The 25,284-nt window shown below is 39.7% G+C and overlaps 1 protein-coding gene across 9 annotated transcripts in view; it reads left to right on the plus strand.

Annotated features, from left to right (window-relative positions):
• Positions 1-25,284, plus strand: part of CELF2 (CUGBP Elav-like family member 2) — a 376,204-nt gene that overhangs the window by 326,205 nt on the left and 24,715 nt on the right. For all 9 annotated transcript variants that reach the window (XM_041483783.1, XM_041483782.1, XM_041483785.1 and 6 more), the window contains one exon: positions 8,422-8,556. In XM_041483783.1, coding sequence (XP_041339717.1) covers positions 8,422-8,556 — 135 coding nt within the window. The remainder of the gene's footprint in view (positions 1-8,421; positions 8,557-25,284) is intronic.

Here is a 25,284-nt window from a genome sequence, read left to right on the forward strand (position 1 = left end):
CACCTTAGAAGTTTTTGTTGCCTATTTCTCACTGTTAGTGTAGATTCAGCTTTGTTTTCAAGAACTGTTGAACCTAAGGATTTTAGTCAAGTATTTCCAGGATGGGCTTTCAATCCAGGATGTGATTTACTCTCTGAAAATCATATGGTCTTGAGGCTGAGAAAAAGTAATCTTAAGAAATCATAGTGGCACATCATTGTTACTCGAGGGATATACTTTTTTCAACTGCAAATTAGATTGCTAATGCACTCATCTATGGGATAATTTGATGACTGACTGCCTCTCATGGAAAAAAATGTATTTTATATCTTATATTTATGTTATCAAAACAGCTTGAAGTTTACTCCTTTCCCCAAAACATGTGACTCGTAAATCTTTATGTTCAAGGTAAAATTAGTGCTACAAAATTGTTCTCCAAGCTGCATCTCCACATGAAAGTGCCAAAGACTAAGCACAATTTCATTGTTAGAACTGAGAGCTCATGTCCTCTCCTTGGAAATCAGGCAGTACTGTGTCATGCAGTGCATCTGGTATTAACAATTTGTATATTATGTTTTGTGAAAGGAATAGAAAGTACTCCTGTGTCTGCAGCAAGAGCTTGCATTACCAGCTGAAGCTATCTTTGAACATTTGTGAAGGCCTAGAGTTTTTTAACTTAAGCTGTACAGGTTCATTTCACAAAAAAGAATCTAATATGTAATTCCATATTGCATGTAGTTTGCCTATTAATATAACATTTCAAAGTGAGGAATAAAATCCAGACACAATTGAGTGAAGTGCTAAAGAAGATCCGTCATTGCAGCTTTCAAGTTCTTTGAACTTTGTGTTTGAGGGGTGCAACTTTTATCCTTGAAGTCGATGGGTGTGCTTACCACGTAATTCAGACACTAAAACTTTGATCAAAAGCCACATGAGCCATTGAAATTCCACCCTTACTTCCATGTCAGGGCTCTAACGTCTCTTTTGTGCTTAAATCTTGATGAAGTCACGGTTTGCTACATTAGGACTTCTGATATAGCTTCCCCCTTGTACAAAATTAGGGCCCTTTGGATATGCAAGTGTTTATTTGTGCTGCTAAAGCTTGTGCTGTCTCTGTAGAGAACAGAAGGGGCACAGCACACACCCCACTGCACATGTGAAGAGTTATTTGCTATGCTCAGTATATTATTTCTTAAATCAAAGCAATTTTCTTTGCTAGCAGAGCAAAGATACTGCTCTTCAGTGTGCAGTTTTAAATTCCCTTCCCCTAATACCATGCCTCAGACTGGTTAAAGTAGTTCTCACGTTGCAAAAGCAGTGCTTCTTTGATTTTGGTGAAAGGAGTGGAATTTTTAGGTGTTTATCATTTAAGAGTATTGGAGTTTGCTTGTTTGTTTGTGTATTTGTTTGTTTGTAACCTGGGAATACAGTCCAAAGAAAAATGGGTATTTTTCTCAAGAACTCTCTAACATACAGATATTAAACACTCAGCACCAGATCTAAAAGTGAACACTGTTCTTGCTGTAGCAGCCAACTAACCCGACCCTGCTTTCAGCATTGTGTGAAGTCCAAGCAAATCACAAAACTGGTTTAATGAAAATTTGAGATCCTGAAATTTGAGAGACAAAAAGCTGTAGCTTGCCATTTAGCTTTCCAAGCTTTAAGGTTCCGTGCCTAATTCTGCAGTTTAGTTTTACCTCATTTCTATAGAAAAGTGAGATTTTCACGAAATCATTCTACTTCATGAGTCAAGCCAAAGAAAACAATGTAATATTTTGATACTGGTAATAAAGTTGGGAGAGCTGGCAGTGGTGCCTTTGGTATTACAGTAATCCCCTGGTCTTGATTACAGGCACTAATTCTACCTTGCCAAATTCTGCTTCATTGTCCTGTATAAAGCATGCAAGGACATGCATCCTTATGAGTGTATTTCATAGTGAGCACTTCCTCACTTTTCCTCCCCTTCTCTGAAATCTTCTAATCCTAATGCTAATTTAAAGACAGTGTTTCCCCTCATGTTTTTCCTCTCATGTGTTTCCTCGCCAGCCTCAGTGCCTAGCCTGCACTTTGTCTTTGGGGAAGGCTAATAATGTAGACGAATTACATTATGTGGTTTGATTGTCTTACTTTAAAAGACAATGTAAGCTACATTAAACACCAGCAACCTTTCGAGCAAGCAAAAATTCCTCCTTCAAATACATACAAATTGCATGGGAAGCTTAGTTCAAAGGAGATTGATGTTGCTTGAATGTTTGAATTGAATTTGGCTGGCACTGGAGTAGGTCCTAAAAGCTGCAGTTATTTAAGCTAACCTGCCTGTTTAAGAGCTTGGGAATTACCCTACAGATAGTGTAAAAGGAAGTTTACTATTGCTAGGATGATTGTAGAAAATATTTCAATATTTTCACTATTTAAACAATGTACAGTCTAGGAAAATTTTCTACAATCCATTAATGTCAAATGTTTTGGCAGGAACAAATATTGGTTCATACAGCAATATTTTTGTATGTGTGACCATTCAAGACATTAAAAAATGTACAGTACTCATAAAAAAACCAAAGGGCTTCTCTTAATTTCATTGAATAGACAGTGTATTTTGCTTTCTGAAGTTATACAGGAGGAGAAACCATGGACTTTTCTTTTTCTTTCAGGTCCCTAAGCCCTCTGCAGCTGGGACTTTTTCTTTTTTTTTCCAATGTATATCTTTTTTCCAGTGCTGTCCAAGTTCTCTCACAGTTTGGTTGCATTTTGTGTTGAACTTCTGGCCCTTCCTGAGCTCTGCTCTATCCATTCCACCCTTCTTCCACTACCCAAGCCAGATTTCCTCCTGTTGCAGAGTCTGTAGGAGCAGATGGGTGAGAGAAAGTCTGCGAGGCTCTGCTTTCTGAATATTTTCCTCTAATTGTTGGATTGGCTCAGTGGATCTGGAGGGACCAGTTGGAAGCCAGGACCATCTGCACAAAAGCTCTATACTTTTGCATTGGCCAAAGGATCCTTTATATCCTGACTCTTCGATGGCTTCATTCCAGCAAAGCCATACAGAAGGAGGATTTTTCCTGCTTTGACCTCTTTAGGGATATCATATTAAAAGTAAAGGTCACTGAGAAACTGTTTCCAGCTCAAGGGAGATAGCTGTTTCTTAAAGATAACTACCAGTTTTGAAAATGTTGACCTCAGGGACCAAAAACATTCAGCTTTTGTAACACTAATTCCATTGAAAGTCCTAGTTATTTTAACACATAAAATTAACTTTTTTTTTCCCCTTCTTCTTTTAACTAATAAATTAAACAACTCTGTTTAGCATTTTTGGAGAGAGAGAGTTTGCAGCAAGTGAGCCTGTTCACAATCCACACAGTGCTCCTTCTCAGAGGAGAAGGAGAGGCACCTTGAGAGGAAAAAGCAGTGCTCAGCAGTTAGATATGCTTATTCAGGTGGTAAAAGTGCATGATGTGCAAGTTTGGCCAAGTCTGGGCACTATATCTGTAGCTCTGTGTGGGCTTTCCATAACCAGCAAATGGAGGGTGAGGGGGATTTTTATTGCCTTGGCCCCTCTGTGGATGGAATTCATCCAACTGAGCCTCAGTAGTTTGGAAAGTAGACATCCCATCTCCCTGCAATGTCAGAAAACAGGGAGTCACTCCCGGGCAATGATTCATCCTACCAAGGCTGGAGTCAATCTCTTTTATGGATATTAGGAAAATACTACGTATATTAGGATGAAATTCTTCACTGTGAGGGTGATGAGGCCCTGGCACAGGTTGCCCAGAGAGCTATGAATGCCCCATCCCTGGAAGTGTTCAAGGCCAGGTGGGACAGCACTTGGAGCAACCTGGGATAGTGAAAGTTGTCCCTTGGAAGGTGGGCTTTGGGCTTGGAGCAACCTAGACTAATGGAAAGTGGCCCTGCCCATAGCAGGGAGGTTGGAACTAGATGGTCTTTACGGTCTCTTCCAACCCAAATGTTCTATGATGCAATGGTTCTAGGATTCTTCTTTAGGATCAGATTATTTCATTACCCCCTCTCTCTTCTTTGACTATAACAAGAGCCTGAGTGAGTAACTTTTTTTTGGACAAAGTTAGATCAGATGAATCCTTCCCACTAGGACTGAAGAAGTTGTAATTGACAAAACCACCCTTCTTGCCAGAATGTGTTTAGAGCATCTATAACCTGAAAATGGGCTGAAATCCTACATAAGTCAACAAATGGCTCGTGGGGTGTTGGAATCTTTAAGTGGGGTGTTAGGTGATCTTTAAGGTCCCTTCTAACTCAAACCATCCTGTGATTCTGTGAACCTGCAGTCAGATTTAAGCACGTACTCTTAAAATACTGGGCAGAATCAATTGTGGACTTAAAAGTTGTTTTAAGGGCTTTGCTCAATCAAACAGTAACTGGTCAGGCTACCTCAAGCAGTTTTCAGATAAGCAGCTTTTCTAAAAGTAGCCACAGAATATATATGTTTTGATGGAGATGGCACTTAGATCTTCTGTCTATTTTAATTCTTAGAATATTGCTGGAATAGCCTCACCCTCCACACCTTTATACACATTTTACCATCAGCATCCAAAATGGCTAATGTCAGTGTTAGCAAATAGTTGCTTTTTAGCCTGGAGATGATAAATTTTACCTTAATCTCCATTTTTTAAGCTGCAGCTAAGATTTAATTCAGGTGGAATAAATCCTCATAATTGAGAAGGATAAAATTTCCAAAGCAAAGGAAGTCAAGTCAGTGGGAACTGCTTATGAGCGATCAGATTTCATTCTGATAATCACCACTGACTTTGAAACTCTCCATGCATACTGTGCCACTCAATGTAGCTGGTGCCTTCCTTTTTTTGGAATTTGTGCAGTAAGCAAATCTCAGCTATTTTCTAATATGATTTTATTATGGTTTTAGAAACCCAAGAACTGATGAGGCCAAAGAAATCTTGAGGAACGGCTTGTGACTCCCTTCCCTCCTCTACAAATACCCAATAATTCCAAATTTACAGTTATCACAGGAGAAAAGCTGCAGTGACTGAAACGAGGCAAATTACTTCATTGTATGAAAGTTTGTGTTAGAGGCAGCACAAGAAGTTGTAAAATGTAAATCTCGTGCTCTCAAATTTCCCCGTGTTTTCACAGAACTGCATCTGTGACTGTGCAGCACTACAAAAATTTCCTGTGAATGTGCTAATAGGCCTTATGAGAATGTTCTATCACCATCCATCTGTCACTTTTTAACAGGCCTGATTGGCAAGCACTTGTAACAACTGACATCTGTTCTCGCTTATTGATATGTAGATTTATGGTAATTGCTGTGAACAATAAGACACAAAATTACCTAAGGTGAACATTAAATTAAATTTTCATGCCCCTATCCTTATAAATAATTTTTTAAAAAATCTTAAGTTTCAAGCAAGGCATACTGTGCATCTGTTTTGTACATAATTTAATTGTTTTTTTAATCTGCCAAATAACAAAATGAAAGTCGAATTTCTTTGCGATCTTGAATATTTGCCAAGCTGATAGCACATTGGTAAATACATGTTATTAAAAATGGAATCAAACTGTATTGTGAATCTGGGTTTTTTAATCATTTCCCTTTAATTCCCAACATTGTCTCCATCATGAAGATCAAGAGTTATTCCTTACCCAGAAGGGGCTTTTTATTCCTCTACAGGAAGATATTCATTTTTCATGTGCAGCTCTGCCTATGAGGCTGTTCCTCAGCGTTAAGCAATTTGCATTTCTTCAGAGAGAGGTGCATTTGCTGAGTGAGCAGCACTTTCAAATAAAATCCATCTACTCATTTGCTGTCCAGTTCTGTTGTGGGATTTGGGACTGTTTTGACAAAAAACTGTAGGATGTGAAATGTGTGAAGAGTGTGTGTGAAAGGGGAGAGAATGAGAGAGCAGATTCATCCCACAGAACTGCAGAACTGTACCCTAGCTGAGGTTCAATTTAACCAAAAACCCCCATTTGAAAGTAAAGTACTTTTGGGGTCTGGGACTTCAGAGCATTTGGTTTCCCTCCTCCAAATTTGTCCAAGCAAACGGGATGTTGACATTCCTGACAATGATGGGAGAAACCAATAAAGAGGGAGCAGAGATGATAAAATGCCTGGGGAATGTGAAACAGTGATGACAGGACTTATTTTTCAGATGTTGGAGCAGACAGAGGATCCTAAAGAAGATGCATATTAAATGATAAAACTGCTGACAAAATGGGCTCTAGAGCTTGCTGGGTGACAATGTGCTATGAGCCCTTGCTAACACTCACATTTGGGTGCTCAGTTCAGTGGGGGTCTTTGCTGTCCTTCCCTTACTCAGGTGTGACAACAGCCAGCAAGTTTTTCTCCTGCAGACACCCAAGCTGACACCCTATAACACCTGCAGGCTGTTTTGTGGCCAGTGTCTTACAGTCACTGCTACAGTAAAACAAATGGGGTGAGGAGACAACTTCCTCAGCACCAAGCTCCAAGCTCTTGTTCATCTCTTGTTCATTCATCTTCTTTGGGCATTGAAACTCATTTGCCAAATTGATGGGTTCCTCCTGTACTTATTTAAAAAAAAAAAAAAAAAAAAAAAAAAAAAAAAAAAAAAAAATTAAAAAGAAGATTTTGTGGAATGAGACAATGATGGTATTTGTTTTGCATCCACAGAGGTACAAGGGTGATTCATGAGTGCAGAGAGCAGTTGTTTGCTCTGCTGCCTGTTGACCTTGTCTGGCCTAGGCTGTCCTCTAGAATCATTCTGTATTCACCACAATTATTTAATCCTACCTTGTATACCATTTAAAAGTCCAGAGGAACTTGGACTTCTTCTTCCTTATTTCTTCTTCCTCACACAGAAGAAATATACACTGGTTATGACTGATCCTTTTGATGAATAACTAAACAGTGGGTGATAGAAAGCCATTCCTCTGGAGGAGAGCAACCCACTGCTTCCCAAATCCTTGTTACAGGATGGCACAATAATACAGCCTCAGTGAAGATCAGCAATGTTTGCTGGATATTCTTTGCTGAATTACTTATACTCCTTATGAAATAGGAAGGTAAATTATAATTAAGGACCAATATCAGTCCAGGATAAAAATGAATTCCATGTCTCATTTTGAGGGTTACTGACTGCTTTGTTCACAAAGATTTGGGTCCATCTTTTCCATCCCCAAAATGTTGTTTGAAATAGTCTGCAGTCTTGTTATCAAAGGAAGATAATTCTTTGGTGGGGAAAAAAAATACTTACACCCAAGGCAAGCCAGTTAGTCAGACTAGTAGTTTTAAAAAATAAAAACAATATTCTTTGCATACATGTGAACTGTGTCTTGCAAAATAGTTTGAATTAGTAATGTTTGAGAAAAGCCTTATCTTTTAAGATGGTCTTTAGCTTCCAAAAGAAAAGCTTAAAGAGGTTTGATCATGTAATTTCTCCAAGTGTCTTGTTCCAGTTCCAGACTATGAATTGGTGTATCTTGGATCAACTAAAATCTTAACTCCCACCATTGCAACGGTGTCACATTTTCAGAAACACCAACATCTGAACTGAATTTGGGCATTGACTGAGACACCCACATTAGAACTTCAGTCAAATTAGGTGCTCACCTGAGGCCTGACCTGCCTGTTGGAACATGCTTTATTTAAATGTGGGGCTTTATTCAGAAATAGATATTTATATAAAGGTTTCTTTCACAGTCCCTAATGCTGTGACAGTAAGAATTCCTCTTTATGGAAATTATTGGTTGTACTAACCTGAGTCTGCAATACCTATGTTTGAAAATAGTATCACTCTCCATTATTGCAGGAGTTCTGAATTCCTAGACAGTACCTCTCCTTCATTGCATTTTTTTTTTCTTCTCAAACATACTTCCCAAGTATTGTATTTAAACTCTCTTTTTTTTTTTTCATTTTGTCCAAGTTGTTGTTAAGCTCCTCTGTTTGAAATACAAGGTGTGCAGGGAGGAATAATATCTCTTGTAGGCAAACTAACATTCAGAAAAAATCAGACAAGCTTCTAGGCATTCAAACTGGGAAACATGGGAAACAAATTTTATTCATCCCAATTATATGACCCTGTCCTGAATGTGTTTTAAATGCTAGTTATCTTCTTTATATCCCCCATTGTGTCAGGAAATAATATTGTGCCTGGGCTTCACGCAGGGTTTAAATTACTTTTAATTCTACACTTCCCTTAGAAGAGGCACAAACCAGGTTTAATTTTCCTGAAGTATAGGCTGGTGTCTTTGGTGCATTCTCTCAACTGCAAGGTAGAGAGATGAGAAATACTCTTCAGGAACTGTAAGAGGTGGTTTGAGGTTATAGATGTCTTGGGAATGAAAAGAATCGAGTTTATTGGCAAGGCACATGGCAAGTTCCATGACGATTGAAAACAGCACTTTTTGACGATTATGATTATGATGATGATGATTATTACCTGTTTTAATTAACCCTATTGCTTCTCCACATAGGCATGAACGCTTTACAATTACAGAATTTGGCAACTTTAGCAGCCGCAGCAGCCGCCGCCCAGACCTCAGCTACCACCACCAATGCAAACCCTCTCTCCACAACGACTGGTGCTCTGGGAGCCCTCACAAGTCCTGGTAAGAGCAGAGTGCCTGCTTCCAACACACAAACATGGCAGTCAAGGGCAAGGTGGTAGTTAAAACGCTGGTTCCATGTTGTGTCATGGGTTCCGCGCTCATGTAAATTGTGAAGAGCCTTTAACAGCTGAATACATCTTTGTTGTTGTTATTTTCAAGAAAATAACTGCTTTTTCAAATGGTCCAGTGTGGGCATGTTTGCCTTTCTAGATCCATTTCAGGGGCCATTAAAGCCTAACAGACCCATCTTAAAAAACTCTGCGTGAAAATTACAATTGCATGGGAAACTTAAGATAAAATTAACTTTTCACAAAGAATTCAGAACATGACCAAATTCTTCCCATCCAAAGGAAAATCAGCTGAGGTGGTTCTTTTTAATCCCCAAGATACTGATCTTTGATTCCCATCACATGCAAGTATTGCCTTTACCCTTCATGAATTTTTGTGATGTACTTTTCATTTTTTCCTTTCTCTTGCTGGATCTCAATTGAGCTTTCTTCTGGTCCTGAGTACACAGTTACAGAAGTGATATCAGATGCACAAGGAATACACAGCCAGATTCTGACTTCATTATGGGGGCAAAAGAGACAGGGTAAGAGGTGGAAATGTCTCCATGACCACCATGTGGATTTCCAGACATGCATGTCTGATGTCTCCAAAACCCTAGAGAGAAACTGGGGCAAATTCAGGCTTAGGTAACACTTCAGAATCTCCAGAATCCACAGAGAGAGATGTTGATTCAGTGTAGTTACTCTGGGTTTACAGTGATGTAGCTGAGTAGAGAATTTGGCCACTTATTGTTACATAAAGGCTGCAGGGTGTAATTATTTGCATCATGAAGTGTGTTTATTGCTGTTCTAAAAAACATTCATATTATTTTAGACACCACTAAAGAACGTTTGTGTTTAGTCTTGTTTAAGTGTATATTTATCCCCCATGAAAAAGTAATTCATGGCAGACTGAGCTCATCAGTAAGGAAAACAGTCTTCACTGCAAAAAATAAATGGGACTAAGTGTGGTGCTGGGTCTTCGTGCTGGCCAGGGCTCCCATTATATTACAGTTTTATTGTTTGTTTGGGACAGGGGTTAAATGGAAAGAAGCTTGGCTAGTACTAAATCTGTGGAATTCTCCTGTTTCTGGCATGAGCGTCATCTTGACATAAAAATAATATTCATTAGCAACATCTCTGAGAAGCAGGTTGAGTGAAAATAATTTTGGCTTGCCGATGTGTTCTTTTTAAACCTGAGCAATCTCTTCCCTCTGTCCTGGAGCTGGGACTTAGCCCTTTGGAAAAGGCTACTCCCAGTGTCAGTGTTTCCATGTTACACATGTCCAAATGCCACCCATTTATAGAAGCAGAAATGTTGCATTTCATGCATGCTCTGTGATATCTCTGCAGTTTAGCTCATAAATGTCTGAGCAGCCTTGTCCTCCCAAGGTACACACAACAGATCTTGACCCATACTGACAAGAGTTCCCAGGGCAACTCAATGCACTGCACTGTGGTGCAGAGGGGCTGGAAATTAACTCCCTTTTTCTTGGCTGCCCTGCAGCACAGTGGGACCACAATGTTCCCGTTGTGCACTTTGTTTTGCCATGTACACACAGAATGTGGATTCAACCTTAAAGGCCACATTTCTCTCCTCCCCTGTCCAACACAGTCTTCTTACCCAGCCTGTCTGACTTGCTGTTCCCTTTTAACCTGATCTTGAGGCTCCTTGAGTACCTGGAAGGTTGCTTTATCTGATGTCCAGGTCTGCAGAGGCCCATGGTAGACAGGAGCTTCCACTGGGCTGGGCAGATATGTATTTGGGGTAACTAGAGCTTCCTGTTGCTCTGGGTGGTATTGTAGAGCAGATACAAAGGGTTTTTTCAAAGAGGTTAATTATTGTGGCTAGCACGTTGAACTTGTGTTATTTCCAAAAAATTCTGGGTATTTAGCCTTTCAAATAGTGTCTTCAGAATATCAGTTGCCTTTGAAAATCTTATAGATGGCACCTGTACACAGGTGTTTCTAATGTTAGACAGCTTGGAAAATCTCTAATAAGTCCACTGACCTATTTATGTTGCACAACCAACCTAAAATCAAGCTTTGTTAAAGTGTTCTTCAGTTTAACCTTCCTTATCTGGTTCCACATTCTCCACCCTATTACATATTTTGTAAACCTGAATAATATGTTCAATGATTCTTCTCTGCTCCATGGAAAATGAATTTAGTTTGATAAAGCTTTTCATAGTAGCTCAAAGTGTTTCCACTAAAACTTGAAATATGTTGGCAGAAAACATTTAAATCTGCCTTTCAATGTGTGGATGTTTGGAGGCCTTAAGGGTCTTTTTTTGGTCTAGTTTTCCTTTAATAGAACAATTCAGCTTGTTGTGTTTCATAAGTGTAAATTATTTTGTCTGATTTCAAAGCCTGCGCTAAGCCCAGGAAGAAATGTTTGCATCTCTCCAGATAATGTATTAAATTAATATTTTTTAGTTGAGAAAACAGCCCACATTTGTGGCAGTGCAAAGGTAGATGCTTAAATTTAATCCTTTTCTTGATGTTGTTAAAGGCAAAATCCTGCACAGAATGGAGATGGGCATCATTGTGTACTTCCAGTATGCCTTGAACCATGGCAGCCACATCAATCATATCCATGTTTCTAGCCAGATATATCTCCCCTGAAAATCCCCCTGAATCAATCTTTGACCAAGAGCTCTTGTTCTGTCCTTTATAAACCTGTGCCATTAGAGCCCCAAAAGATGGTTGTTTCAGTTAGAATTCATCTTGAAGCTTAATTTTGCATCAATAAGATTTAGCAACCATCAGTGCACCACACTAGTGCAGAGCAGATAGTGGCCAGGCCAACTTCAGTGCACTGGCAACACAGAAAAACAGACCAGGAAGTGAGGAGCCAGTGGGCAGCTGACATTTGAGGATTTCCAAACAAACTAAACTCCAATGATCTTTCTCCCATACATTCTGACTAAACAGCTTTGACCACAAGAGAGTCTAAGGACACTCGTTCTCGTCCATGTGCTAAATACTTTCTCTTAAGCTTGAAAGAGTATTCATTCAGAATGAACAGAGACAATACAATCCCCCAAACTATTAATTTTTTTATAATTGTAAATTTATAATTTCAATTTTGCATACCCATGGAAGTGTCTCCCTACAGCATTGTTAGAAATGATTTTTTAAAAGCCTTTGCTTAAAAAAACATGAAAGATTAAGCTTTCATTTTAGTAAAAATCCCCTCAGGCAATAAATAGGTTCTTTTGTCTCTTGGCCCTGGAAAAAAATTTAAAATGGTTTAAATTGCCTATGGTTAAAGTAACTGTTTCTTGCAATTATCAGATGGTAGTGAATAAAAATTAAAATGAAATCATGAAAGACTAAAAACCAGGTAAAGGCATATTATGTCTTTCATGGGTTCCTCATGGGTCTTTTGAAGACTCATTTAATCATCTTTCTTGTCTTTTATTTTGATATGATAATTGTTTCCTTTATTTACTTTAATCACCTCTATTTAGTTAATTAATTCTTCACTTTATTTTCATTTCAATTGCTTAGGATACTTTTTCTGTTTTAAAGACAGGTACCAGTACTACTTCATAGTGTTTTAAAGGCAGGCACCTGTAGCATTTCATAACACAAGGATTTAGGCTGGGGTAGCTTTTACCTGACTCCAGGTTTGCCTTATCCAGTTTGCCTCAGTTCCCTTTGGGTGAGAACTTGGAAGTTTCCATTTCTTGTTAACTGGGAAGAGGTTTTGGAGGGACTACCTCAACTGTAGGTATCCCAATTTGGACAGGATGAATCCCAGCTGAGTGTCAGGAACCTTTTTCTCTCCTCCAGAGGCTGTCCTTGACACATCCTGTAAATGGATCACTGAGCAAAGAGCTCGCAGGGAGGCTGCTGCTCCAGAGCCTGCAGAGATGCAGAGTTCATTCAGGGGGTGGTGGGAATGCCTGGAGATGCATGTGAAGGAGGGGCTTGTAAGCTGAGAATCAAAGTATCTGTCTCCAACACTGTCTGATGTTTAATTTCCCTCAGTTGACCCACTGCCCTAATTTTCCCAAGGTTAATAATGTGTGTTCCCACTGTTCTGGGTGGTACAGGGCTAATACAGCACTGTAAAATGTGGACCACTCAGAGCAGGCTGGTGGAAGTCATGTCCAATCAAGGTCTAAGTTATCTCCAAGGATGGAGATTCCACAGCCTCTGTGAGATCATTTCAATTTCATTTCGTCAAATTCACACATAAATGTTTGTTCCAGTAACCAGTAGGAAAGCCCTACTATGTGTAAATGAAGAGACAAAACAGCTAATTATATATCCAAATTTATCTGCATGAACATACACAATATAATTTCTGAGCTGTGGAGGGATAGAATTGCTAAACCAAAAGCTAATTCAGTTTCAGACCTAGGAGCCTTCTTTTTCCATGACATTTTCATGATTGTTTGATTCTCTAAACTCTTATTTATTCACACAGCTGAACTAGCTATTCATGCTTCAGTAAAAAACTCTTCAGGTTTATCTGCTGTGTAAACCTGAGAGGAAATATTTGGGGGAAAAAATACTGATAGGGTAGAAAGCGAGAAAGTGATACTTTTTTTCCTTTAATGATCTCTTAAAATCCAGCACAGCTTTTGTCATATTATGTCAGTATTCAGCCATTAACTCTTACACTGGAAAAAAAAAAATTCTCCTCAGCACAAAGGTCTAAAAATACTCATTTTCAGACAGATGCTGACATTGAAGAATAACAGTCCCCAAAAAAGGAAGACTGAAGTATAGAATAAACTGAAAAAGAAAAAAAAAATTGTACTGCCTTTCCTGTGAGAATTAATTCATTCTCTCCCTCTGGTCAAAGCAGAGAATTATAACTTATAGCTATCATCTGTGGCTCATTATTTTCTCTACCCCCTAATCTAGTATGAAGATTGTCTTTGTTAGTTGAAGGTGTTCATGTTGTGAGCACAATTGTTGAAATGGTAGAGATTTTATAGAATATACAAGATGCTTCAGCTGAGAAGCAGTGAAGAATGTTCAAATAACCATTCTTAGAAGATTTGCTTTTTGTTCACTTCAGTACAAAACATTTTTCTCCGATCAGTGGCACAAGGCTGCCACCATGACATTTTGTTAGAGGCCAGTGCACCCACTGAGATAGTTGTGATTTGCTTCCAGGACGATTCAAAAATAACCCTACCAGTAGGTGTGTAGGAAGGTCTGACAGTTTGCTAAGGACTGAATTGAAGTAGATGTTTCATGTTGGAAAAGATCGGTTTAAAATGCAGAATGGTGCTCGTCGTGCTGTAGTACAAATCTATTATTTTTGTGCCATTTCACGTGGAATTAATGCATGTTCCATTATTGTGGAATATTATTTAAAATCACTTAAAATAAGCTTTAATAGTTTTGCAGAATGTAGAAAACTTCCCTAGTATAATTTTCATTATTTTCAGGATAAAGATACAGTTGATAAATGTAAAACATAGCTTACATAAAGGTTTTAAAATACAGCATATGTAGAGTACACACACTTAACCCAAGCACATGTTTTTAAATTTTGTATTTAAGTCTAGTTATATAAATAGCATTGTTACCTTAGTGCTTGGAGGCCAGAGCATTTCAATGCCTTAACTCTGATCTCAGCACCAATATTTTAAAAGAATACATTTTCAAGGAAGCCATGGAAGAAAACCTTGCCTTTGCATGCCCACATCCCAGTGCCTGTTACTGGACTGCGTAGTTCAAGGAGATTTGTGGCAGGACAAGTATATTTCTGAACTGCTGTGTGTCAGCTGGTCTTACACACATGGTGTTAGATTTCTGAGTCTGTGGTTAGGCTCCTGAATCAGTGAGTTGATTTTGACTGCTCTTAGTGCCCAAAGGTTATGCTGCTTCTTGGAGATATATTGGTACTAAGCCCATCTGATTATTAGGCCACTCTTAAGCAGGTATGCAAGTACAAGTTGGAGCCAAAAACAGAAGAGTCCCAGTACAGTAGAAAGAGAGGTGATGGATTCATATGGAGCCTCCCTGGAGTCCTCATTGGAAAAATGAGCCAGTGATAACCTGAAGGATGCTGATGGCAGCAGACAGGCCACCAGTTTACTGGGATGACCTGTTTGCATATTTGTCCCTTAAAATGTAACAGGTCTCTGTGCATTCTCCTCTCAGAAGGGTTTCTGAGCAGCTGCATCAGTGAGTGCAGCCTGAAGGGTCTCAGGGATGTTCAGGCACCAAATGGGCTCAGGGTGGGCAGAACTGCTTTGTGAAGCGCTGTGAGGCTGCCTGACAACTGTAGGGGTCATTTTGGCAAAGCTCCCTATCTGTTTTAGAATCAACATTTTCAATTTATGAATTTTTGGCACAGAAATCTCCAGCTATTTCCTCAGAATTCCATTAATACGAAAGGACAGAAACACGTGCATATTTTCAGTCAAGCACTGTGCTAGTTAATTTTTTTAGGTTTGTTTTTTTCTTTCAGGAAGCAGCATACAGTACTAAACCATGGATTAGTAGGATCTAATTCAACAGGAGACATGTTTGTTTTTTAAACATTATTGCATTATCATCTTCCTAAAGTATTAAATCCATTGCCTTAGCACATTTCAGGATTTACTTTGCTTGCAGTATACAAATAACACGTATAATACATTATATTTTGTAAGTGTCTCTCTACCCCACTCTTAATCTCTATTTCAAGCTACAAGGATCCCAGTTTGTAAAAAAAAAGCTTTTTTTTCTTTCTGTTGGAAGCACTGTTTGAAGTTCATTCAGGGTTGCTTTCTCCTAAAGAAAGATGATAGTATCAGCTTGCCTACACAGGTAGATATGTGAGCTTATATGTAATGTATCTTACAAGCAGTTACAAGCCCAGAAAATGCTGCAGTTCATAATACCCACGAAATAATGTAAATCTTAGAAAAACTCATGCATTCGAAGGAGCTTTCAACTACTGCCAACGCTGTTCCTTCAATCCTACTGGTTTGTGCTTGTGTCCATGGATACTACTGGTCTGTTTACCCAAGGCAGAAAAAATATAATTTATAGTAAAAACTAGTAATTTTAAGTCTTAATTTTATTCAACTTTTTATTATTATTAATATCTTAATTGTTTAAACATTCTCTCCAAAGAAGTAGTTGCTTGGATATGGGGCTACTGAATTATTTCATGCAATGACCAAACAAAAATATCTCCAACAGCTGTATGAGTTTAAAACCAAGTAAAGTAAACCCTCAACTGCCTTTGCTGTTTGCAGAACAAAAATGTGTAACATGAATGAAGAGAACCAGTGTCACAGTGAACTCAGCATGACTTTACAAATGGTCTGCAAAGGACCTCGCTGAGTAATTTTACATGAGGCAAGATAATCTTCAAGTTCTGCAGCTCTCAGGGGTGAACAACTGCATTTTGTGGATGTGCTATTGCAATAAGGCTGTGCTTGCACACCCCTCTTAGAAACCCATCTGCCATGGAAATAATTGCATGCACCTTCAGGGTTCATAACTCCTTTAACTACAAACTCAAATTTTCAATATATGGTTTAGCTCTTCTCTATTCTAAAATACCATGGATAGGACTCCTAAGTGTCTGAAGGAGACAAGCCTTTTAGAAGCATCTTGTTGCAATGGAAAGGCAAACACCTCCCAAGGACTGTTTACATTATCTTAAGACAGATATATGAGAGAGGTGAAAAAGAAGATGAATCGGGCCATCCTCTCTCATGTACTAGAATTTGAATTGGCATATATGTATGTGGTAAGCACTTGTAGAACAAAAACATTGCTTACCTTGAATTATAGCCTTGGACTTCGCTGGCATTCTTCTTTCTTTTTTTTCCTTTTTTCTTTTTTGTTAATGGAGGGATGCCACTGCATATTGTTTGTCAATGTTTAGTGCTGAATGCGTGTCAAAGACGTTGCAGGCACACCAGGGGCCATGTGAAGGAACCTGTACTCCAAGCAGGAGATCCTGGCCTCCAGTAGAGCCTTCTTGATTTTAGATCAGAAATTCTTTGGAAAGTGAATTATAAGTGGCTGTATTCTGATGCAGCTCCACATGGAGGTCATTTCAGCATCAGGGCATGCATCTCGGAACAATAGCCTGCTCCAAATTGTGTGAGATAGCTGTGATAAACATGAGAGCACAGCTGGAAGTTCCCTGTAGAAATGGCTTTGATGTGAGCTCAGTGGTGCTTCAAGGAGCACAGCCACAGCCCTTGGCCCCACTGAGTCCTAAGTGCTCAGCAATTCCTCTTTGTTTTCCTCATATTGTGGTGATTCAATTTGGTTTGATTTCATTGAGAGTTACAGTTGGAAATATATGATGGTCAGCTATGAAGCTGAACTCAAGTCAGCTCACTGTGCATTGTTATTCTGTTCCCAAGCCACTCTAAAGTACTTCCCACCCGAAACCAAAGGTGACTTACCATTGTGATGTGCTGGGGAGGATGCACAACATGTTGCAGGCACAGTACTGAGGTACAGCTTGTGGTTTATGCTAGAGGTGGATGGTCTTCACTGAGAAATGCATTTTAAAAAAGCAGAAGCATCAGCGTGGAATTGGCCAAGAATATTGACTTGCTTTTTACTCTCTCTTTCTTTGTGTTCAAAATCTCATAGGAAAATGTGCCTTTAAAACACCAAGATTCACAAAACCAGCCTATATTCACAAAGACATGTCCAATCAATAAACCCTTGTTTGTTAATACACCTTCTGCTAGATAGATAGGTTTGGAAGAAAATTATGGAAGAGAGGACTAGAAAACTACAAAAATAACCAAATAATAAACTTGTCTGCCATACCTGTGGTACCTTTGCATACTCTGTTTTCTCCTCCTTCTTTGCACTGCTGTGGAAGGTCCATGGTGTATACACTGTAATTTCATGACAATCATAAGTGTCAAGTTAGGTGTTAACATAAACAAGTGATTAAAATGAGTGTCCCTGATTTTCACTTCTCTCAAGCTTTCTTAGCTCTCAAAAACCCATGCAGTGCTGAATAGTATGGATTTATGAGCCTAAAGTTATTCTCCCGTTGTAGAAGGCCTTGCCTTCTGAATTTGCAAAGAATTTGTATTAATTGGTTCATCTCTTTATGTTTCCTGGGTTGTTGTTGTTGTTTTTTTTGTTTTTGTTTTTTTTTTATTCTTGTAAAAGTCAGTGTTCACGAATGACTTAATAAAATATAAACCTGTTTTCAGAAAGCCAGAACCAGAAGGATCACCATGGGGAAAGACTCTTTCCTCTCCTCTCCCTCTCTGTCATGCTTTCTCTCGTTTGCACATGCATGCGCACAGAAATAAAAACAGATCAGATGTTGAGTGCATGGCATTCTCCCTTCCTCCTTTGCTCACTGCTGCTTCTCTTTCCCTGTTCCTTGGGAAGAAATGGACAATATTTCATGGGCACAGTTCACCTGTGAGTAATGAAGAAGCAGAGGGGCACTGACTTACTGGGGAAAGGCTGTGATATTGGTATATGTCTTTCTATATTGTCATTCTTGTTTCCCCTGACTCTTTCTTGCTCTCTTGCTTTTCTGGTGCTCTTTCCCTGGAGTGCATCTGTCACTTTAATTTTATCCTATCCAAGCACAAGCAGAGCACTTAAACTTCCTAGAATCTTCCTTTTTGACATGTCAGACAGCACTTCCCAGATACCAGAAAATGTGCAAGTTTTTACTTCTTTCTCCATACCAATGGCAATGTGTTTGTCAGAGGACCTTATGGAAAATACACCTGTCCAGACCAGGAAAATCTACCTCACCTTTGCCAAAATCTGTCCTGAGAAATAGAACCAGGGCCTGCTGGTACTATTAGCAACAGGGAGGCCACCAGTCTGTGCAAGGGTGGATACTCAGATTGGCTGGAGATCACAGTAAAGGGCAGACAATTTAATGCAAATCACACATGCTAGTTAGATCAGAATACTGATGAGCCCTAGTGAAAGGCCAACTGCATCTTCTTTTAGCAAAAATATTAAAATGCCCCCATTTCTCCCCCTCCCCCTCCAGATTCTCCACAAGAATAAATTAAAACTTGGAGGTGTGGTTATTATCACAGAATAATTAGGCCCCATGGGATTAGAGACACTCAACGTTTGCTAATGCCCCTGGGTTGTGATTATCTAATAATGATGATGCCTCTGTCATTGCTTAATTATTCTCCCCCTTTAAAATGTACCTTCTGCAGTCAGAGCCCGTAGGATGAGCTCATTTCAGCCAGAAACACCACTGCAAATTCCTGAGAGCAATGTCACACAGGCACCATGATTGACTTGCCCACTTCTCCCCCACACTGTGTTTATAATCCTCATTTCATAAACTCCAGCATGACTATATTTGAATCATTCCCCCTTTCCATAAGACATTTCATTTGTGTGTTGAGGAGAAAACTCTGTGGCCTCCATCTCTTCAAAACAACGAGTTGGGTTAGTGCTACATAAAGATAACACACCTCAATTGATTGACCTTAAATATATAAGATCAGATCTGTGCAGAATCCCTCCTAACTCCAGGTCAGTGGTCCAGACTCCCATCCACATAAGAGCCTCCTACAGCTGGATGTCATTCTCATGGGTACTCTCATTTTAAGAGAGTATCACCACAAAACTAAGATAATATAAACCAAAGTCAGAAGCTCTGCACAGATTTTGTCCAACACAACAAAACTTTGTCCAAAATCTTTAGTCTTTCAGTCAGGCCAGCAGGTGTTCCTCATGTTTAGATACAGTTTTCAAGACACAGTTCCAAACACCATTGGTTATTGCAACTAAAGATTAGAAAGAAAATAGAGAACGCAGCCTTAATCTGATTATCCTTAAATCCAGTGTTGTCTCTTAGCTTTATTATCCCTCTTGGACTAAGCAAGGGACAAAGGCATATTTTGTTTACCCAAGAGATTTTGTGTACTAAACAGAGATTTTAAATTCATCTGGCTAAAATTAGAGATTTCTGCTTTGGGTTTAATATTTCTTTTTATTTTGTCCTTAAAATTCTCTTATAAAATCTAACCATTTTTTTTCTATTGCTGACTGAAGAGCTATTAGAAATATTATTATTTATTTTCTTTTTTAAAATGCCCTTTATTCTCTTTGTTTGATTTCTTTATATCCTTTCTTTACATTGTTCTACTGTGATTTTATTTTCTGTTGCACATTGCTGAATCCAAGAGGAATCTAAAACTTCAAGGAAAGATCCAAGGTCAGAACTTCTTTTGTTGGATGTAGGTTGGGCCCTAGAAACCTCACCCACACAGTGTAGTTGTGGCAGCTTAGAACCAAAACCGCAGATGAAAGTGGCATATTCAATGTCAACTTCTGTTTCTGTAAACAGACCTAAGAACAGAAACTGGTTCTACTGCTCAGTTTTCAAAACATCTTCATTCTTCAGCCTTCTTTCATTCTGCCACAGTGTGAGCTGACTTTCTCTACTTTTCTCCTACACTGCTCTAATTCCCATACAATAATTGTGGTTGGGAGATCAGTTGGGTCTGTGACCCAACTCCCTGCTCCTCTGAGATCAGGTTGATCCAAACAAGTCTTAAAAACCTCCAAGGACATGGATGGAGCAATCTGGGTAATCTGTTCCAGTGCTTGACAACCCTCACAGTATTAAATGTTTTTAATTATATCTGAACAGAACCTCCCTTGTTTCAATGCACTTCTCGTCTTCCCTCCATGTGCTGTTGCTCTATCTAGTGGATGAACTCCTTTTAGGCTCTGGGAGGCTGCTTTAGGTTCACCTGGAGCTCTATCTTCTCCAGCCTGAGCAAGCCCAGCTCTTTATAGGATTGTTATAGGAGCCCCTGACCAACTTGCTGAGCTTCCACTGAGCTCCCTCCACCTGATCAATGTTCTCCTTGTAAAGAGGAGCCCAAATCTGCATGCAATATTCAGATGTGATCCAACAAGCACTGACTAAAGAGGAAACATGGATTTCCTGGCTCCTCTTCCACAGTCCAGGATGCTGTTTGGTTTCTTTGCTGCCAGTGCATGCTGCTGGCTCATGGTCACCTCTGACCAAGACCCCCACAGGTCCTTTTCAGCTTCTCCCCAGCCCCATCCATCCCCTGCTGTGTTATTGAAGGGGATTATTCCTCCCCAAGTGCAGGACTTTGCATCTATCCTTGTTAAATTTCAGAAGGTTCATGTTGGCCAGTTCTGCCCATCTGAATTCCTCTAAATGTCAGCCATTTAGTCAGCACCAGTGTCAGATCCATTTCATCTGGCCCTTGGAGTCAGTGAGCTTAGGAAGGCAGAAGAGAATCAGAAATACACCCAAATTCAGTACAAGAAAGAGGATTCTGGACTTAGACAACTGCCAATACAGATCTGCCAGGAGTGTCTCCCAAGAGAGAACATTTCCTCTGCAACTTCTCAAGCTTAGCCACAGAGATGCTGAACCTAAAATTTGTGGGCAATATTGATCCCTGGTGCACTACTACATCATCTTAACTGGAGCAAAAGAAGTACTTGAACACTGAGTTATTTAAACTCTCCATTAAGTAAAACAATAAGAACAAAGTTGTGGTTCACAAGTGAGTGGTGATCAGCAAGTGGCTGAAATCAGACTAGGCACTGAGCTTCCTGTTGTGCCATGCATTCGTAGTGACAGACAATTGTGGAGTGTAACCAAGGACTGCCTAAAGGAAAGCTGCCAGCAGGGCTGACACAGTTTCTTACCATTGTGGATCTCTGTGTGGAAAGTCCCAGCATAGTTAAGCCAGTCTTGGAGCTGCCCTGAAGCCCTGCAGCACCAGAAATCTGGTTCTGCTCCAGAAACATTATAGCTGCTCTTCACATGGATGGGGTTGGCAGGGTGTAGAGCAACGCTCCATGCAAAGAGCTGATGCTGCTCTTGCTTTTCTTTGCCCATTCTCTCCACTAGTCCTGCCCTAAAACCAAAATAATGTTTCCAGTAAGAAACTTCACTTAAAATGTTTACAATGCCTCATTTGCTTAGTATCTTACTCCAAGACTTGCAGTTTGTGTATCATTTCCAGAGAGGATGCCCATACTGGAAAATGAGGAAGGGAACAGGACAAGGTGGAGAGGAATGGAGAAGTGCACAGTTTACACTGCCCATAAATAGTGCCAAGTTAGCACATAGAGCAGGGAGTTTCAAAGAGATCACGAGGTTTTTTGTGGTATAAGACTTTGCTGAGAAGTCATTGGAACTATTTTTTTTCAGTTAGACATTTAACAAAAAAAAATTAAGGAAAAAATGAGCCTGAGTACACACTGCAAACCATTTCTCTGCTAAAGCATAGTGGCACATGTGTGATTGGAATAGGTTCTTTCCTTTAATGCAACAGTCAGAGGTGGGTTCTGTAGTTCTTTGTCTTCAGCAGCCTTCCTGGACCCTGACCTCCACTGTGGGAAAAGGATTCCTGAAGATGATCAGAGAGATGGAGCGCCTCTCCTATGAGGAAAGGCTGGGGGAGTTGGGGTTGTTCAGCCTGGAGAAAGCTCCAGGGAGATTTTATTGCAGCCTTTCAGTACTTAAAGTGAGCCTGCAAGAAAGATCAGGACAAACCTTTTAGCAGAGTCTGTAGAAATAGGACAAGGGACAATGCTTTTAAACTAAAAAAGGGTAGATTTAGGCTTGATACAAGGAAGAAACTTTTTTATGATGAGGGTGGTGAGATACTGGCACAGATTGCCCAGAGAGGTGGTGGATGCCCCATCTCTGGAAACAGTCACAGTCAGGTTGGATGGTGCTTTGGGCAGCCTGTTCTAGTTGAAGATCACTCATTGCTGATCTTTAAAAATGCTTTCCAATTTAAACCATTCTCTGATTCTATAATTCACTTTATCAGCTGGCCTGAGACATGAGAGGGGTGGGATTTGCCCAAGGCAAAGTAGACAAGCATAGGTCTGTGGTTTCAGGATAGCAAGAAGCCCTACCAAGGGCACTCCTTGGTCTGAGGTGTAGGAAGTAAACAGGAATGACAGAAATGTGCCTGTGCCTCCAAGACAGAGCTTTCTAAAAGACAGGCAGCAACTGTGAACAAGCAGGTCTTGCAACAAAAATCATAGCAATTGCTTTATCCAGGGCAGCACAAGAAGTTTGAGGGAAAAATGGGAAAGGCACCAGTAGCATCTGGTAGTTGAGCTCATCCACATGGTTTTTAGGGCAATTCAGCCCAACCTGAAATAGAAATCTAAAGGTAGGGTGTCTGAATTGGAGGTCATTAAATCTCAGAAACAGTCTAGTTTTGACTAGACTAGCTTAAACTAACAACCAGGCTGCCAAAGGTGGGGAAATTAATTCCATCCACAGTGTGTGTAGCAAAGCCAAAGAAATATTTACACATCATTGCCTTTCCTAGATGCTGTTATCCTGAATCTAGTTTTCCAGCTGAGGCAAATCCAGATGATGTAAATCATTATGACTCTATTGACATAAACTAGCCAAAAGAATGGCCAGAAGTTTCTGCGCTAATTCTTGTTGTTTTTCTAGGTTGGCATATTTTTTAGGAAATGTGTTGAAGTGTTATTTAAATTAAAATTTAAAAGAGAAATGGCTCATTGCTAGTTCATATTTCTGTTTAAAAAAATTAAAATAAAAAAAAATACCTAAAAGGAGTTACAGCCATTTGTAGGCAGAAGTGAATGGTTTGAGAATATTTGAAATTGCCATCTCCTTCCAGCCTTAAAGATCTCCATGAGTGCAGCATTACTAGTTAAACACAAATATCTGTATTGTGTAGAGCAACCACTCCAAATAAAAACATGTTCTCTGTACCAAAGAGAATTCTGCCAATGAATATATTAACCAAAGGCCAAGTTTCTTGGCTTGAAGCTTGAAGCTGATAGCGAAAATTCCTCAGTTAAATGGAGGAAGCACAACAAGAGAAGGGGCAGGCACTGAACTCTTCTCTGTGGTGCCCAGTGACAGGACCTGAGGGAATGGCCTGAAGCTGAGTCAGGGGAGGTTTAGGTTGGATACCAGGAAAAGGTTTTTCACCCCGAGGGTGGCTGGGCACTGGAACAGGCTCCCCAGGGCACAGCGCTGAGCCTGACAGAGTTCAAGTAATGTTTGGACAATGCTGTGGGGCACAGGGTGTGACTCGGGGTGTCCTGTGCAGGGACAGGAGCTGGACTTGATAATCCTTATGGGTCTCTTCCAACTCAGCATATTCTGTGATTCTGTGAATGTTCTAGTGTGGAGGCTGGAGGGAGTTGGGATTTTTTTTTTCTTTTTTTTCATTTGTTTGGTTTCAGAGGAACCTGGTAAAACCCAATTTATAAATTATGTAGGTAGCCAATCTATTTTTGTCTTCTGGACAACTAAAAGACATAAATATAGAAAGTATTCTGACAGTGAATTATTCTTCCTTTGCCATTACTCTGAGCATTTGTGGAGCCCGAGAGTTTTGCTGACACAAGAGAGTTATACAGGTTCCCCCAAAGTAGTGCAGTCATTTGCTGTTACCACAAGGCATGTGATTTTTCTTCTTTCCCTTCAGTTTAATATATGTTACAATTTTTTAGTTGAAAGCAACTAGAAAATGGCAAAGGACAGGAGAAGCATAGTCTTTGTCTCTAGATGGATTTCATCTGGGAGCACACAAAGTAAAAACTTTCAGCTGGTATAAGCCTTCACACTTGTCTTGTAGGACCTTTTAACTTTTGTTTCAGCTTCCTTTAGATTTCTGGGGGACAAGGCATGCCATTGCTTCATCTGTTGGTTTTATACAGCATTTTGTTAGAAATTTTCACCTCTGTTAATATTTTGGACCTTTTATAGCCCCTTTATGGTAATATTTCAGCTCATCATTGTCTTCACTTTTATTTCATACATACAGGTCTCAATCAATTAGTGTGGGGTCTCTCAGGTATCCTTATGCAGAGGTTGCTTGATCTCTCCAAGCACCCTAAAAAAAGGAGTTCCCTCCATTTCTATTCCCCCCCTGTTCAATAAGATGGTGGAAACCACACAATGTGTTCAGTTTCTTTCTTCTCAAAGAGATATTAAGCCAAAGAGGAAAGAGCATTGTCCCATTGCATGTGTGAGGCAGATCACTGCTAAGCAGAAGAAGCACCACAACAACATAACACTCATTCCTGAGGTGCTTTAGGCTTCACCCAGTGTTGTACAGTGAGTATTTGCCAAGTCTTTATTCAGGCAAACTAGATAATCTACATTGCAGCTTCAAGTGGGAGAAATACTGAGGCATCTGCTGTTTATTTGCCTGCTGGAATAGAGAAACTTATTACCAAAGAAAAAAAAAAATTAAAAAAAAAAACAGATATGTTGGGCCCAGATACTGGGGACCATCCCTGGAGCATGTGTTTGAGCAGCCAGGAATAAGAGTTCCCATAGTTCCCTGTGGGCTGCACAAGAGGGAAGGTTTTAAGCAGATTTTTTTTGCCTTCTCCAACAGATGTGTTGACAATCCATAAGCATATGGCTCTTGTTCATAGGAGCTATTTGCCCCCAGCTTTAATGTAATCTACAGGCAGTTTCCTAGTCCCCATTTGTCTCATTCCTTAACTATATGTGTTTCCTCAAGAGAAAATGGTAATAATCCTCTAAAGCAGAAAATGGATGGAATTTAGTCCAGTCAAAACTAATCAGATCCTTCAGATTTGAGTTTTATATATTAATTTAAATCTTTTGCTAATGAGCATTGACAGAAACACAGACCAGTGTTGGTCACAGGGAATTCACTTTGGTTTTTTCCTCTTTTCTCTGCTGGTGCCCACATTGTCTGAAAAA

This window comes from Pyrgilauda ruficollis, unplaced genomic scaffold (genome assembly GCF_017590135.1).
Source record: "Pyrgilauda ruficollis isolate IOZ18807 unplaced genomic scaffold, ASM1759013v1 scaffold61, whole genome shotgun sequence".
Classification (NCBI taxonomy): Eukaryota; Metazoa; Chordata; class Aves; order Passeriformes; family Passeridae; genus Pyrgilauda; species Pyrgilauda ruficollis.